The 18,376-nt window shown below is 43.4% G+C and overlaps 1 protein-coding gene across 4 annotated transcripts in view; it reads right to left on the bottom strand.

Annotated features, from left to right (window-relative positions):
- Nucleotides 1-16,738, bottom strand: part of LOC132391962 (exocyst complex component 6B-like) — an 845,841-nt gene extending 829,103 nt beyond the window's left edge. For all 4 annotated transcript variants that reach the window (XM_059965781.1, XM_059965785.1, XM_059965784.1 and 1 more), the window contains exon 1: nt 16,600-16,738. In XM_059965781.1, the coding sequence (XP_059821764.1) occupies nt 16,600-16,697 (98 nt within the window). In that variant the 5' untranslated portion in view covers nt 16,698-16,738. The remainder of the gene's footprint in view (nt 1-16,599) is intronic.
- Between the last annotated feature and the right edge of the window lie 1,638 nt (nt 16,739-18,376).

Below are 18,376 nucleotides of genomic sequence, written 5' to 3'. Positions count from 1 at the left end.
AACTAATTAAATCAAGACTTCTAATTTCCGAATGTTCAACAACAGTTATTACCCCTTAAACATCAGGCTGTTGAGCAAATGGGGATAACTTCATTCAGTTTCACTTGCCCCATCACTAAAATGTTCCCACAACCTATAAACTCTCTTTCAAGGACTCTTCATCTCATGCTCTCAATATTTATTGTGTTTTTTTTTTCTCTTCTGATTTGCACAGTTGATTGTCTTTTGCACATCGGTTGTTGGTCGCCTTGTTGAGTGCAGTCTTTAATTGATTCTATTTATGGTTCTCAGATTTACTGAGCATGCCCACAAGAAAATGAATCACAGGGTTGCATACGGTGACATATACAGGTATGTACATTGATAACTAATTTACTTTGAACTTTGAAATTTAATTAATCCAATCCTGCATGTTCACCATATCCCTCCCTTATCTACATATCCATGTACATCTACATACCTAAGAGTTTCTTTAACACTATTCCTCCACCACCCCAAGCAGTAAATTCCAGGCACCTGCCACTCTGTGTAAAAAATAATTTGCCTCATACATCTCCATAGTATTTTCCTCCCTCTCCTTAAATTGATGCCCTCGAATACTAGCTATTTCATCCCCAGAGTAAAAAGGATACTGGGTGTCTACTAGGCCTTGCACAATTTTATAAAAATCTTTCAAATATTGTTTAGGGAATAATAACAAGAAAAATATTTTATTTCCAACAAAAAACATTCAATAAAACATAAAAATATACAGCTTCAAACGAACTGAATCAAACACATGGCAAATGACTCATTGGAATAAATGTAGAACGTCACTGGCACTATAAAACTTCAGTAACTTGTCTTTCTGTTTCTTTAAAACATATATAGTGGTAGTTCCAACACCATATTCTTCAGTAAGATGCCGCATAGACACACCACGATCAAACTTCTGCAATAACTCCACTTTCTGCGTTATTGATATAGATGCTTCCTTCTCTTTGTCTCATTGTTACCCATAGGGGTAACTGCAGCTCTTTTTGACATTTTCACAGTGAAATTAAACACAAAGTCAACAGTGAACACAAAATATCAGCAAACAGCAAATGCACGTGTAACCAGTACGAGCGCTGAGCCACAACTGACGCCTGGCGGCCTCTGCTAGTGCTGCCACGTCATACCTGAGTGACGTCAGCTGTTGGCGAAAAAAACTTTGGTTTTCGGAGCTTTTTGGATTTCAGAATTTCGGATAAGGGATTGTGTACCTGTATCTCCTCAGCCTCCACTGCTCTACACTCCAAGTGAATTCTGTATTTTGTATTTTACTTTCAATCTGGAGATACAGCATGATGACAGACCCACATGGCCCAATGAGACTGCACTGACAGATGACACCCATGTGAATAATTAAACTACTAACCCGTATGTCTTTGGAGCAGGGGGGAAAACCGAGCACCCAGAGGAAACTCATGTGGTTATGGGGAGCACTTAATACAGACAGCTGGAGGAACTGGCAATGTATTAGTTACGCTGTCCGCTACACTACCATGCCAGCCGAGCATGTGGAAGCACATTACCTTCTCCAGAGACTCATTCTGCACTTTGGCTCCTTTTATAATTTAAGTTACTAGCCCAGACAGAAATACTACAACGTTTGTACATGGTAAGAGAGCAGTTTGAAAATACTCAATATTGCAAGCTGTTCAGAGACAAAATTAAGCAGCATCAATGAACAGATGGCTCTGAGCCTGTACACAGTTAAGTTTAGAAGAATGAGGGAGGAATTTCATTGAACACTGAAAGGCCTAGCAGAGTGGGCGTTGAGAGGATGCTTCCTATAGTGGGGGAGTCCAGGTCCAGAGGGCACGGCCTCCTAATACTTCCCTTTAGAACACAGATGAGGAGGAATTTCTTTGGCCAGAGGGTGGTGAAGCCAAGTCATTGGGTATATTTGAAGCAGAGGTTGTTAGGTTCTTGATTAGTTGTGGTGTCAAAGGTAACGGGGAAAAGGTAGGAGAACTGGGTTGAGAAGAATAATAAATCGGCCATGATTGAATGAGACAGATCTGATGAGCTGAATGGCCTATTCTGCTGCAATGTCTATGGTCTTATGGACTACAATGAAAATATAACAATAATGACACAGAAAAGTACCACCGCAGCACAAGATCAGTGCAGGTTAAAAGATTCACTTGTGTGAGATTTATTAATTTGGGAATCAATCTTACTTCACCTCATGATGACAGTAGTTCCCACTGGATATGCAGTTAGCTGACCTCTGAAGTAATGACATTCATCAAGAACAAATGTCTGGTTCACTCAACTGAGTGATGCAAGAGACTGCAGATGCTGTAATCTAGAAGAACAGTATCACTGACACAAGTCGTGAAAGTTCGGTTTTGTGGCGGCAGCAGCACAACGCAGGCATAACAAATTATTTCAAGTCACAATTTTACAGGTCACCAAATATCAGCAAATTTCTACAGATGGACAGTGGAGAGAATTCTGACTTCTACATCACATCCATCATGATCGGCCCCAACCCCAGCTGCGAAAGGAGAAGAGTTGGGCATGAGGCTAGCAATCCCATCCTATAAAAACCCACAGCAGCAGAAACAGCAACAGAAGCTCCAAAGACCACATCCCTGGGACAGGAAAAATTTTCAACTAGAAGATATGTAGATGGGCTACACCTGGACTTGAAAAACTGGCCAAGGACAGAGGACTCTGGCAAGCTACTGTCGACAATTTATGCCCTAATAAGGGTGAACAGGCTTACGTAAAAGGATCACAGTCTGGTAAAGAAGCTCTGTTGTACAAGGTTGAAAGAGGCTGCAGAGGGTCATACAGACTCAGCCAACCCCACCACAGGTACAACCCCACCCACCCTCAAAAGTTGCTGCATCAGGAGGAAGGTAATCATCATTAAAGACTGCCAAGAGCACTCATGGTCATGGGACCACAATCACCTACATCATACAACACAGCACACAGCTCCATAAGAGGAATAGATAGAGTGGACAGCCAGCACTACTTCCTCAGGGAACCACTGCTCAGTACAAGAGGACATGGCTTTAAGGTAAGGGAAGGGAAGTTCAAGGGGGATATTAGAGGAAGGTTTTTTACTCAGAGAGTGGTTGGTGCGTGGAATGCACTGCCTGAGTCAGTGGTGGAGGAAGATACACTAGTGAAGTTTAAGAGACTACTAGATAGGAATATGGAGGAATCTAAGATGGGGGGTTATATGGTAGGCAGGGTTTGAGGGTTGGCACAACATTGTGGGCTGAAGGGCCTGTAATGTGCTGTACTATTCTATATTCTATGATGATGATAATGATGAATTAATAGTAATTCAATAGCACCACTTTGAACATATTGAATGATTCTACCTATCTATCGAGTAGAGAATTTCAAAAGCAATGATCTTCAGAAAAGAAATTCATCCTCACCTCAGCCTTAGAGAAATTATCCCTCTGGGTTCTAGATATCATACAAAGGCAATTCCTCTCAGCTTCTACCTCATCAGTTCCTCTCATTCTCCCAAAATCCAAAAGGCACAACTTTCTACATACGTCATCTCCTTCATCCTACAAATCAACCCACAGAAGATTCTCTGTACCACCTCCAATCTGAGCATCATCATCACTATGTGCCGTGTCATATGCCATGTCTTCCATCCATGACCATGATTGTTCTTGGCAAATTTTTCAACAGAAGTCATTTGCCATTGCCTTCTTCTGGGCAGTGTCTTCACAATACTCTTCAGAGATTGACTGCCTGGTGTCAGTGGTCGAATAATCAGGACTTGTGATATGCACCAGCTCCTTATACAACCATCCACCAATTGCCCCCATGGTTTCATGTGACCCTGATGCTACACCTTGCCCAAGGGTGAACTGCAGGCCAGCAGATGGAAGGAGCACCTTTCAACTCCTTTGGTGGAAACATATCTCCACCCCGTCACCCCAAATCTAAATATATCCCTTCATTAAATGTTCAACATTCGAGATTCCAGATTGCTTAAGGTCATTTCCATTACACAAAATAAGTGTTCTCTGGATCCAATGCAGCACAAAAATCACTGTAAAATAAAGAACACAATAATAAAATCATAAGACATAGGCACAGAATTAGGGCATTCAGCCCAGTGAGTCTGCCCTGCAAAATAAAAAATAATAAATATAAATGCATAAGATAGCTATATATATGGATTTATTGTCCATCCATAAAGAAATGCTCAGCAGAGGAGAGTCTGCACCTGTGGTGACTCTGACAGGAAATGATAAAGTAGTGGTGTGGAGCAGTGTGGAGCAGTGAGTTATTGATCAGCCTTACTGCTTGGGGAGAGTAATTATTTTTGGATCTGGTGGTCCTGGCTTGGATGCTACATAGCCTCCCTGTTGATGGTCCATAAGCAGGGTGTGTGTGATCCTTCATGATGTTATTGGCCCATTTCCAACACCTTTCTGAATATACGTCATTGATGGCAGGTAGACTGGTGACAGTGACAATACTGGTAGAAGCCAAAAGTGTACGCAGTACTCCAATTACAATTTCGCAGGAATCCCATTAAGCTGCATAAAAGCCTCCTTACAATCCTATTCCAGATCTCTTGTAACATAGGCCAAAATCCCAAGAGGTTTTGTATCAATTGCTGTGCCTGTGATCCTTGGTGTTTCATTCACCAGCACCCCAGATCATTCAAGGATCTCAGACTGAAATGCTGACCGTTGATTCGCCTCCACAGATGCTACCTGACTTGCTGAGTTCCTCCACCATTTTGTGTATGTTGTCCTAGATTAGGGGTTTCCAACCTGGGGTCTACAGATCCCTCAGTTTAAAGAGGTGACCTGATAGAGGTGTACAAGATGATGAGAGGAGTAACATGAATGAACAACCAGGGACATTTCCCAGGGTGGAAATGGCAAATACCCTTGGGGCATATAAGAAATACTTAGGCAGGCACATAGATGATAGATAAATGAAGGGTTATATAGGAGAGAAGAGATAGATTGATTTTGGAATAGGTTAAAAGGTCAGCACAATATCAAAGGCCAAAGGGCTGTATTGTTCTAAACTATAATTTATAAAGACCCTGTGGTTGATGTTTTACATTCTGTGTTTATCACTCGTTTTGTGCCATTGGCACAATTTGTTCTGTTTTTTTGTACGTTGAATGTTTGATATTTTCATTGAATGGGTTCCATGGTGTATCACTGCTTCCTGGCTGCCTGCAGGAAGAGGAATCTCAGGGTTCTACACTTTGATACAAACTTTGATAATAAATGTACTCAGAATCTTTGAATAATTTTTATTTCATTCTCCTAAAGTGATAACCTTGTATTTCCCTACATTTTACTCCATCTGCCAACCTCTTGCCCACTCACTTAACCTGTCCAGTTCACTTTGCAGGCTATCTGTGTCCTCCTTGTGGCTTTTCAGCCTATTTAACACCAGCAATACAACCAATCATTTCATCAAAGTCATTAATAGAAATAGTAAAAAGCCAGAAGGCCAACACCAATCCCTGTAGTCACTGGTCACTGACTGTCAATCCAAAAATGACTCATTAACCGATATTCAGTTAACTAGTTAATCCCCTACATGTGCCAATATTGGGTGGCAGGGTGGAGATACTTGTCCAACAAAAGAGGTGTAAGGCACTCTGTCCTTCCACTAGCCTGCAAATCTCCCCTGGGCAAGGTGTGGCACCTGCTTAGACCCCCTCTCCCAGATCGAGGTCACGTGAAGCCATGGAAGCAGGTGGTGAATGGTCGTATGAGCAGCTGGTGCATATCACAAGACCTAGTAATGTGACCACTGACACCAGGCAGACAACCTCTGAAGAGTATTGATAATGGCTGGGGTCACCTGTCTGGTAAAGACACTGCCCGGGAGGAGACAATGACAGACCATTTCTCCAGAAAAATTTGCCAAGAACAATCATGGTCTTGGGACCATGAATACTTACACCATACGACATGACACATAATGATGATGAAGAAGTGCCAATATATTACCAAAAGCCCCTTGAACGGCAATTGTCAATGGCTGGGGTCGCCCATCTTATAAAGACTTCTTCTGGGAAGTGTGTTTTCAAGACCCCAGCCATTATCAACATTCTTCAGAAATTGTCTGCCTGGCATCAGCGGTTGCATAATCAGGACGTGTGCAATACCAGTGGCTCATATGACTATCCACCATCTGCTTGTTAGCGACACAACAGGGAAACTGTGATGCATTTTCTTCTTAACCTGCCACAAACATGGAGTTGTAACTTATTAAGGAAACACAAGGAGGTTGTAAAGCAACACAGACACCTTCATTCGGACGGTAAAATCTGGTAATTGTGCATAAAACGATCAGGTACAAAATTGCTCATTTTGGCAGGAAAAATGAAATGTAAAAGCAGCACACCTGCTGGTTAATGTAAATATCTAATCAGCCAATCATGTGGCAGCAACTCACTGCATTAAAAAATGCTGACATGGTCAAGAGATTCAGTTGTTGTTCAGACTAAACATCAGAATTGGGAAGAAATGTGAATTGGACAGTGGAATGACTGTTGGTGCCAGACAGGGTGGTTTGAGTATCTCAGAAACTGCTCTTCTCCTGGGAGTTTTGCACACAAGTCTCTGGAGTTTACAGAGAATGGTGCGAGAAACAAAAAACGTCCAGTGAGCGGCAGTTCTGTGGGCGAAAACACCTAGTTAATGAGAAAGGTCACAGGAAAATGGCCTGACTGAATCAAGATGACAGGAGGGCAGCACCAACTCAAATAACCATGTTACAATAGAGGTGTACAGAAGAGCATCCCTGAATATACAACATGTCATACCTGAAGTGGATGGATTAAACAGCAGAAGAACATGAACATACACTCAGTGGCCACTTTATTAGGTACAAGAACTGCCTAATAAAATGGCCATTGAATATAAAACACACATCAAAATGAATTAGCAGAAATTGAGTACTCAGGTTTGCTTTGCCTTTCAATAATATCGCTGCTAATTGGCCTGGGCTTCCTTCCTCTTCTGTTCTAGTTTCCCAGAGCCTCTAATTCCCTAATCTTTCAAACATTTACTTGTAGTTGTGCCTTTCAGAGGGACCTTGGAGTACGAGTGCTCGAGTCCACGAACATGGAGTCACATTGAATCGGGAGTGGGATAAAGAAGACCTTTGACACACTGGCCTTCATCAGTGCAGGGATTTGAAGTTCATGGTGCTGAGGCCACACTTGGAGTAACATGTTCAGTTTTGGCCGTACCTTCTCCCAAGTCCGTTGGTGGAAAGGTGAGATTAAAATGGAAAGAATGCAGAGAAAAAAATATAAGGATGCAGGACTTGAGAGACTGAGTTATAGGGAGAGGTTGGATAGACCTGGACTTTACTCCTCAGGCACAGGAGACTGAGTGGTAATCTTATAAGGGGCATAAACAAGATGAATTCACAGTCTTTAACCATCCACCCCAGGGTCGGGGGATGAAGTTCATACGTTTAAGGTGAGAGGGGAAAGATTTAAAAGAAACTTAAGGGCAACTCTTTGTTTTACACAAACCATGGTATGTGTGCAGAATGAGATGCCAAAAGGTGGTTAAGGTCAGTACAAAAATAACATCTATAAAATAGATGGACAGCTACATGGGTTGTTTAGATAGTTATAGGCAACATGCAGGCAAAGAGGACTAGCTTGGAAGAGGCATCTTTGTCCCCATGGACTAGTTGGCCCAAAGGGCCTGTTTCTGAGTTTTATATCTAGTCCTCTTTAATACACCCAACGATCTATTCTCCATAATCCTGTATGACAGAATTCCACAAATTCACTACTCTCTGTAAGAAGCTTCTACACAACCTTAAAGAACCACACCCCCTCCCCACCCAATCTGGTAACTCTATCCCTTTATTCAAGACTCTCCCATTACTGGAAACACCTCAGCATTTAATGTTTCATGCTCTTAATCGACCTTATGCGTTAGACAGAATAGTATAACACAGGAACAGACCCCAGTGTAATGGTAACCATGATGCCAATCCAAACTAATCATGTTGACAGATGGCCCCCACTTTTCGAACATTCGTTTATGACAACTCGCTGTTACGAAAGACTTACATTAGTACCTGTTTTCGCTAACCAAAGAGGATTTTCGCTTTTATGAAAAAAAGACGCCTGCTTTATACGTGTGTTTACTACGAGAAAAACTACAATGACTGTGAAGCCTTTTGTGGGCAGTTGTTTGCGTATATGTGTACGCACATACGCACGTGTGTAGGTACCCGTTTTTTTTCTCCAAATCGATTTTGGTTCGCTGCGTTCCCGAGTTTGATAAGTGAAACTACTCCGTACCTACAATATTCCTACTTTATATAGGGTGTAAATTTATTATATCATTCCTGGTTTTACTACATGTTAGTGTTATTTTAGGTTTTATGTGTTATTTGCTTTGATTTGGTAGGTTTTTTTTGGGGTCTGGGAACACTCAAAAAATTTTCCCATATAAATTAATGGTAATTGCTTCTTCACTTTACGACATTTCGGATTACAAACAGTTTCATAGGAACGCTCTACCTTCGGATTGCGGGGGAAACCTGTATTTATTTATTGAGATACAGTGTGAAATCAGCTCTTCCAGCTGTGCCGTCCAGCATTTTCCCAATCTAACCCTTAACTAATCACATGACAATTTACAATGACCAATTAACCTACCAAAGGGTACGTTTTTGAACTGCGGGAGGAAACCGGAACACCCAGAGGAAACCCACACAGTCATGGTGAGAATGTACACAATCTCACATTCACCAGCACATAAAATGTCTAAATGTGCCTTACATGCTCCTATCACACCTGCTCCCACCACTTCTCCTGGCTGACCATTCCAGGCACCCATCACCCTCCCCGTCAAAAATCTTACCTCATTGGTTTCCTTTAAACTTTCAATAAAATAATCACTTTCCACTCTATTCAACACAGAATATAAGTATAATTTCTTCACCAAGTCAAGATCAGTCAACTCTTATCCCATGAATTCGCCAGAGTCTCTCTGGACTGCCTCCAAGGTCGGTATATCCTTTTTTTAAGAAGGGAACTACAATGGTATATTGTACTCCAGATGTGGCTTCATCAATATCTGGTAACAATATTTCTTTATTTCTAAACCCCAATCTACTTGCAACAAAGGCCAATGTATCATTTGCCTTGCTAACTCAGGTACAATTCCAGGTTGAAGTACAGATCTCATCATCTTCCTGATTTTATAGATAGACTAGAATAGTACAGCACAGTACAGGCCCTTCAGTCCACAAAGTTGTGCCCACCCTTAATCCCTGCCTCCCATATAACCCCCCACCAAACTTTAAATTCCTCCATATACCTGCCTAGTAGTCTCTTAAGCTTCATTAGTGTATCTGCCTCCACCACTGACTCAGGCAGTGCATTCCACACACCAACCACTCTCTGAGTGAAAAACCTTCCTCTAATATCCCCGTTGAACTTCCCTCCCCTTAGCTTAAAGCAATGTCCTCTTGTACTGAGCAGTGGTGCCCTGGGGAAGAGGCGCTGGCTGTCCACTCTATCTATTCCTCTTAATATCTTGTATACCTCTATCATGTCTCCTCTCAGCCTCCTTCTCTCCAAAGAGAAAAGCCTTAGCTCCCTTAACCTCTCATCATAATGCATACTCTCTAAACCAGGCAGCATTTTGGCCATGGACTTTATTGTCTGCCTGTACTGCTCTTTATCTTTAACCCTTCATTCTACATTCTGTTGTTTTCCCTTGTACTACCTCGATGTACTGATGTGATGAAATGATCTGTAAGGTTGGTATGCAAAATAAAGTTTTCACTGTACCTCAGTACATGTGACAATGATAAACCAATTTATGGAGGGTCGCAATCCTAAAAAGGCATTGCTATTTTCCATAACACAAACCCTAGACAAAAATTAAAGGAATATGTTGTTTCTTTCATACTTTGTATTTAGTTATTTTTGTCCAAATGAGTTCTGTGAGACCAAAGTTTTATTCAGTATCTCAAATCTTTTAGCCATGAACAGAATACTCCTTAAGGCTGACTTTTATTACAGCAGGGATTCCTGACCATGGACCCCTCAGTTAATGGTAAGGGTCCATGGTATAAGAAAGGTTGTGAACCCCTGCACTACAGAAAAGTCATAATGTCGGGATACTGTGTACTTGCTGCACCTGCCTCTAACTCTTTGCAGTTGTGCACAAGTATATTTAGATCCCCTTGTACTTTACTCAACTGCAGATATTCTCCAGATAAGTCTGTCTTTAGATTTCTCTGACCTCACATTTTCCAAATAAAAACCCCATTTACAGAACTCATGGACATCAAATATACAGAACATGCCTGCAAACAGCAGATATATAAAATAATAAGTTGAATTATGGAAACTAGGGTTATCATTACTGCCAGAGTAATTAAACATAAAAATAGGGAGTCACAAGAGAACGCCTTGCTGGAATCTGGAGCAAAATAAGGAGGTGATGCATCAGTTAAATAGAGCATTGTGTACAGTATTGACCTCGTTCATAAGGAAAGGATGTTCAGATGCTTACCAGTAATGTAATGGGGAAAGACTGTATAGGCTAAGGGATGAACAAGGGCACGTTGGCCTACATAAATCAAAGCAGAAGTAGGAACGTTATGTTGAAGTTGTGTAAGATGATGGTAAGGCCTAAGGGATGAACAGTGCACCAAGTTTATCAGTAGTCGCCCTTCAACAGAAGCTGCTGCAGAACCAACTGCACAGACATCACTCACTGCAACGGGTATGGCATCTTGGATTTGACATTTTCACTGGGAAATTTATCGTTACTATTGACCCTCTCATAATTTTATTTATCACAGCGCCACAGTAACACAGAAGTCAGCGCGATGCTATTACAGCTCTGGGTGTCAGAGTTCAGAGTTCAATTCCAGTGTCCTCAGTAAGGAGCTTGTATGTTCTTCCCATGGATTGTGTGGGTTTTCTCCAGATATCCCAGTTTCCTCCCACAGTCCAAAGCCGTACCCAGTAGGCTAACTGGTCATTGTAAATTATCCTGTGATTAGGCTAGGATTAAATCAGTGGGATGCTCGGTGGCTTGGCTCAAAGGGACAGAAAGGCCCGTTCCGTGCTGCATCTCTGAATGAATAAATAAATCTATCAGGTCACCTCACAGCCTCTGACATGGTAAAACAGAAATTTTCCCCTGAATTCCCTTCACTTTTAAAATTCTCTCAAGTTTTTCAATGAATACACTCAGCAGCCTTCTCCCATGAACAAGTTCTTTCTCATCTCTACTCTATGGCCAAGTGCTGACAGGTACTGGACCCGGAGCCAAGGGAAACATCAACACTGCATCTACCCCGTGACTCTCCGCATGCATTTTGTACACTTCAACAAAATCACCAAGTCTGGAAGCCCGCCCACTTCTGAATCAGCCTGTGAAGAGCAAAACCTTCCACAATCCTTTTCCTGTAGTTACAGAACATGATGGTAATAATAGATATTTTGTATTGGATTGGGTGTGGCTTTGAACCCTTCAGGCAAGTACCAGCAGGCATCAGTCAGATCTGAAAAAGGCCACGGCCTTCAGAACCTTGCAACACCCTACTCGTACTCCAGACAATTCATGTGTCATGAATGCGAGGGACATGGAAATGCTGGGATTACGTGTTGTGTTTGGTGCCCCCGATGCAGTCTCCTCTACATTGCTGAGACCCATGAGGGACCACTTTGTCGAGCACCTCCGCGCCATCTGCCACAAGTGGAACTTCACAGTGGCCAAACATTTTAATTCCCATTCTCATTCTGACACGTCAAAGGGCCTGTTCCTATGCTGTATTGTTCTAAGTTCTATTCTAGATCAAGTGGACCGCCAGACACTTTTTCTCAGGGCAGAAATGACAAAGATGCCCTTCTAAGCTAGTCCTATCTTTTTCCCAGGGTTAAAATGTTTAATACCAGAGGGCATGCATTTAAGGCGAGATGGGGTCATTTCAAAGTACAGTCAGCCCTCCTTACCCACGGGTTCCACATGCGCGGATTCAACCACCGCAGATCAGGAAAACCCGGAATTTCTCTTTCCAGGACTTGTTTGAGCATGTACAGACTTTTTTTCTTGTCATTATTCCCTAAACAATACAGTATAACAACTATTTACATAGCATTTACATTGTATTAGGTATTATAAGTAATCTAGAGATGATTTAAAGTATACGGGAGGATGTGCGTAGGTTACCACGGATCAGGAATCGGAAAAAAACGGAAGTTCTCTAAGTCGGAACAGGTACATCCGGTATTACTTAGCGTCAGTTACTTAACCGTTTGACTTAGTATATAGCATATATTTTACCTTTCTATGCATATAGAACACTTAAGAAATGTATGTATTTCAATGATTAAACCGCTGCGTTGCTTAGTAATAATTGTCACTTTCATTGGGGCAGGGCCTTCAGATGCTCCATTATTCTCACTTTATCCTTTAAAATTGTTCCCATCATTGACCGACCGCAGCCTAACGCTTTTCCAATGACCGATGACGTTTCCCCTCTTTCTGATCACTTTATTATTTCCACTTTATTTTCAATAGTGATCTTTCTCCAGAACAGAAACACTGCAGGTGGCATGTCCCGAGCTCCGCCGGGTCCTAAAGTCCACCAACTTGAGCATCGGTGTTTTTGGGTATCCGCTGGGGGGGGGGGGGGGGTCCAGAACCAATCCCTCACAAATAAGGAGGGCCAACTGTACTTGTGAAGGGCAAGTTTTTTTTCAACTCAGAGAGTGGTGGGTGCCTGGAATGTGCTGCCTGGGGTGGTGGCAGAGGCAGATACATTTGGATAGAAACATGAATGTGAAGAAAGTGGAAGGAAGGATATGGACATTGGACATACTTACCGAATACAAAAAGGCCTAGATAGAGAGGATGTCACCTATGGTGGCTGAGTCCAGGACCAGAGGGCACAACCTCAGAACAGAGGGACCTCGTTTTAGAACCGAGATGAGGAGGAATTTCTTTAGCCAGTGGGTGGTGAACCTGTGGAATTCATCGCCACGGGTAGCTGTAGAAACCAAGTTATTGGGTATATTTAAGTCAGGGGTTGATAGATCCAAGACTAGTCAGAGCATAAAGGGGCACAGGGAGAAAGCAGGAGAGTGGGGCTGAGAGGGAAAATGGATCAGCCATGATGAAATGATGGAGCAGACTCGATGGGCCAGATGGCCTAATTCTGCTCCTATCTCTTATGATCTTGTAAAGGCAGAAGGAATTAGATTGGTTGGCCATTTGATTACAAATTTATTTGGTTCAGCATAACATCGTGGGTTCCTGTATGTTTATAAAACAAAATCAGCTGTTTGGTTCATTATGTTGCCATGGAGTTGTCCACTAACAATATATCAAAGAAGAGCAGTGAGTGACACACAAAAGCTCATCAGGTCAGGCAGCATCTATAGTGAGCAGCTCAAGACCCTCCATTAGGAGTGGAAAGGAAGGGGGAAGACGCCAGAACAAGAAGATAAGGGAAGGGCATAAAGGACTAGCTACAAAGTGATAGGTGCACAGAGGGGGAGCAGCAAGAGAAGACAGTCTTATTGAACTCCTGTCAAAGAAGATTTAAACTTCTTCAGGGTAGGCATCCCTTGAAGAGACTTTGCAGTGGAGCAGCAAATCATAAACATGGGAGATTCTGCTGATTCTAGAAATCCAGAGCAACACACACAAAATGCTGGAGAAACGTAGCAGGCCAGGCAACAACAATGGACAGGAATAAACTGTCAACATTTCAGGCCAAGACCCTTTATCAGGTTTGACTTGCTGAGTTCCTCCAGAATCAGCAGAATCCCTTGTGTTTATAAAAGAAGAGAAAGAGTTTGCTATATAATTCTGTGTGACCACAGCTGCTGGGACCTGGGAATCAGCTGCAGTTCCTGTCTCTTGTCTAAGCCAAAGTAACTGTCCATGTTGGCCTTGAATTTATTCCATGACTCTATCTCTCCCCCAACCACCACCAACAACTTGGAGCAAAGAGTCACAAAAGCTCATAGCTCCCAGTGAAGAAATCTCCTTAATTTCCTCTCACCTTCCTTAAGTAAGAGACCTTTATTCTGAAATTAGATTATTTTAGTCACATGTACATCAAAACATACAGTGAAATCGTCGTTTGTGTCTGAGGATTACACTGGGGGCAGCCTGTAATTGTCGCCACAGATTGCAGAGCCAACATAGCAAGCTCACAATATTGAGCAGAACAACACTAGTTGCATAACACTCAACGTAATGCTACTACAGCTCCAACGACCCCGGTTCAATTGCTGTTGCTGTCTGGAAAGAGTTCCTACGTTCTGTCCTTGATAGTGTGGGTTTCCGCTAGCTGCTCCAGTTTCCTCTTCACATTCCAACAAAGTACGGGGAACCCGGTCCCTCCCCATCCCGTAGGTAAATGTACAGCAACAATGTGCTCCAGAACAATTGCTCTCCAAGCAAGCCAAGCAAAAACCTTCTCCACCAGGCTGCCCTCTCCCTGTCAGCCCAACCTACATCTCCCTGCCAGGCAGTGCCAACTCCCCCCTCTCTCCCTGTCAGGCCCATCTTCCTGTCCCCATCAGCACCCCCCACCCATGCGGGCCTCATCTCCATCACCCAACCCTAACCTCCTCACACCCACAAACCGTGAGCAATGATTCCCCCCCCGTCCACTCAATCCCTACAATGCCCCCCATCAACACTCACCGTGAGCAATAACCCCCCATCAACACTCACCATGAGGAATAACCCCCCCAACCCGTCCACTGAATCCCTACGATGCCCCCCCATCAACAGTCACCATGAGCAATACCCCCCCCCCAAAAGCACCAATAATGGTAAGTGTTAATAAGATAGGTGGTAGAAAGAGAAAGACCCCAGTAAAGGCAAGTAGCATTGGACCAGGTTAATGAAAGTATGAGCAAGATCAAAGTGGCAGATCGAGTAACACTTCATCTCCAGTAAAGAGCTCAAGAAACACAATAGGGATAATTTCCCTACTGCCACATAATTACAGTTTTGAATTTCGACAGGATTTGTAACTGAATTGGCCTTGAGTTTAATTGGGCAGTGCAGGGTCAGGGGTCCAGAAGGACCTGACATCGTGCTGTATCTCCAAATAAAAAAAAACAGGTAGCCAACATACAAGAAATACACAAGAGCAAAGCCAAGCACTTCCTACAAACCACTCCCCATGGGGGATCACTGACCCCATGTCCCCAATTCTACATCCTACTTTCCAAATAAAATCATCTTCAATCACCACACTCTGCTCTTCCACTGGACACTAGCTCAACCAGGAGGAAACAATCTGTCCGCAGGAGTAATGCTGCAGGCTGAGCAGCAACTGGATGAGGAAAGGAGCTGTCGATGCTTCAGATCCTGATGCGTTATTATGACCCATCAACAACTCCTTTCCTCCTTATAAACTGTTCATTCAGTTGTGGCACCTCAGTAGCACAGCGGTTAGCTCGGTGCTGTTGAAGCCCAAAGCTTTGGAGTTCAAAGTTCAATTCCGCCGTCTACTGTAGGCAAGTGTTAAATTCCTTCCCGTGAGCATGTGAGTTTCCTCCGAGTGCTCCGATTTCCTCCCACAGTCCAACAATGTATCAGTTCGTCGACTGTGAAGTTGTCCTGTGATCAGGCTTGGGTTAAATCGGTGGGTTGCTGGGTGGTACAGTTCATTGGGCCGGAATGGCCAGCTCTGCACTGTATCTCCAAATAAATAAATAAATAAATAAATACAGTTTGACCCGCTGAGTTCCTCCAGCAGTTTGCTGCTCCAGATTCCAGCATCTGCAGTCCCTTGTGTCTCCTCTATAAATTCCTCCCTCTTAATGACATAACTCAATCCCCAGCTGTGTAGAATTGCTCAGTCTCTCGACAATTCTCCAAGATGCGTGCTGATTAATGTGCATGTGATTGTGAATAACCTCATCCATCAACTTGCCCTCACAACACTTTGCAATGAGTCATGAAAATCCCAGGTTGTAACTACGTCCTTCAACATACAAGCTGGTAGTTGCAACACCAACAAAACCAGAAAGACGTAAGAAATCATATTAAACACATAAAACGAAGACAAAAGAGTAAACAATCCACATGGCCTCAGACAGGGAGTGACAACGATGGGGATTGGGGTGGCGCAAGGAATGGAAGGCAAATCATGAAACCAGAGCATGGCTCAGGAGTTAAGGGGCAGACATGAACGGGGTTCAGGATTACGAGGTGAAACTTTAAACAGGAGTCAAGAATTCGCAGGGGGAGGGGTGACAGTGGGGCGAACTGTCACGAGGAGTAAGGGGTCATGGAAGGGAAGAGGGGTCACGGTCACAGGTCTTGGCGGGGGAGAGAAACTAAGGGGGCGATGGGGTGACGGATCACTGGGTGGGAGTAGTGGGGGACGAGGGGTCACGGGGATGTTGTGAGCGAGTGAAGGGAAGCGATTTCCCTGTCCTAGGATGCTCCCTGACCTTTGACTGCCGACCCCGACCACAGGGGAGACCCGGGTGAGGAACGAGGATTTCGTGGGGTTTCCTCCCACCCCGACCCCGGGATATGCCGCCGCCTGCTCCGGGCCCCGCAGCAGCCCTACCTGAGCGTGGGCCCGATGCACGCCGACTCGGTGCTCTCGATCTCCCGCAAGATCCGCTCATGCTCCGCCGCCGTCTCCAAGCTCTCCACCTCCGCCATCTTTCCAGAGGTGATGTTTACGTCGGATTCGTGCGTGCTGGCGTCATGGGATGGGTGGATCCACAAGCGCGTAAACGTAAGGACAAGCGCCTTTCGGGAAATGTAGTCAAACCCTGGTAACAGGGTGTCTGTAGCAGGTTTCTTGCTCGGAGCCCTCTAGTGGTGTCAGAAGGTAGTGAAGGAAGTTGCTGAAGAATTGAGCGATTATCTCCGTGCAGCAGGTACTGAAATCACTGACTTGGATGATAGTGCAAAGCTATAAAATTACAATAGGTTACAAAAATAAATAAAGAGTGTATCCAAAAATAGCAATAAAAATGATCATTCAGAAATTAGGTGGTGGAAGGAAAGAAGCTGGTCTTAAACAACTGATTCAAGTTTCAAGATTTCTTAACGTCACTTCCAGTACACAAGTAACAATATAATTGTTTCTCAGGATATGATACAGCACAAAGAAAACACAATAAGAAAGGCATACTATAATTTAATAAAAACATAAGATGCCATTTGTACACAGATTGTAGTGGTAAGGTTGTGGAGGCATTAGAAATGATCTTTCAAAAATCATTGGACTCTGGCATTGTGCCAGAGGACTGGAAAATTCCAAATGTTATTCCACTCTTTAACAAAGAAGGAAGGCAACCGAAAGGAAATTACAGACTGGTTAGCCTAACCTCAGTGGTTGGGAAGATGTTGGAGTCAATTGATAAGGATGAGGTGATGGAGTACTTGGTGACACAGGACAAGATAGGACAAAGTCAGCATGGTTTTCTTCAGGGAAAATCCTGCCTGATGAACCTGTTGGAATTCTTTGAGGAGATTGCAAGTCGGGGGATGCAGTGGATGTTGTATATTTGGACTTTCAGAAGGCCTTTGACGAGGTCCCACACATGAGGCTGCTTACCACGTTAAGAGCCCATGGTATGACAGGAAAGTTACAAGCATGGTTAGAGCATTGGCTGATTGGTAGGAGGCAGTGAGTGAGAATAAAAGGATCCTTTTCTGGTTGGGACCACTTCATTTTATGCTGTATATAAGTGATTCAGATGATGGAATAGATGGCTTTGTTGCCAAGTTTGCAGCTGATAGGAAGATTGGTGGAGGGGCAGGTAGTGGTGAGGCTGCAGAAGGACTTCGACAGATTAGGAGAATAAGCAAGAAAGTGGAAAATGAAATAAACTGTTGGAAAATGCATGTTCATGCATTTTAGTAGTAGAAGTAAATGTGCAGGCTATTTTCTAAACGGGGAGAAAATCCAAAAATCTGAGATGCAAAGGGACTTGGGAGTCCTTGTGCAGAACACCCTAAAGGTTAACTTGTAGTTTGAGTTGGTGAGGAAGGTAAATGCAATGTTAACATTCATTTCAAGAGATCTAAAATATAAGAGCAGGGATGTGATGCTGAGACTTTGTAAGGCACTGGTGAGGCCTCACCTTGAGTATTGTGAACAGTTTTGGGCTCCTCATCTAAGAAAAGATGGGCTGGCATTGGAGAGGGTTCAGAGGAGGTTCGCAAGGAATGAAAATGTTATCATACGAGGAACATTTGATAGCTCCATGTTTGTACTTGCTGGAATTCAGAAGGATGAGGGGGGATCTCATTGAAACCTTTTGAATATTGAAAGACCTAGACAGAGTAGATGTGAAAAGGATGTTTCCCATGGTGGGGGAATCTAGGCC

Source organism: Hypanus sabinus, chromosome 3, assembly GCF_030144855.1.
Source record: "Hypanus sabinus isolate sHypSab1 chromosome 3, sHypSab1.hap1, whole genome shotgun sequence".
In the NCBI taxonomy this organism is placed as follows: Eukaryota; Metazoa; Chordata; class Chondrichthyes; order Myliobatiformes; family Dasyatidae; genus Hypanus; species Hypanus sabinus.
The sequence above is the reverse complement of the archived record's forward strand: the minus strand, read 5'-3'. Positions and strand labels throughout refer to the sequence as shown.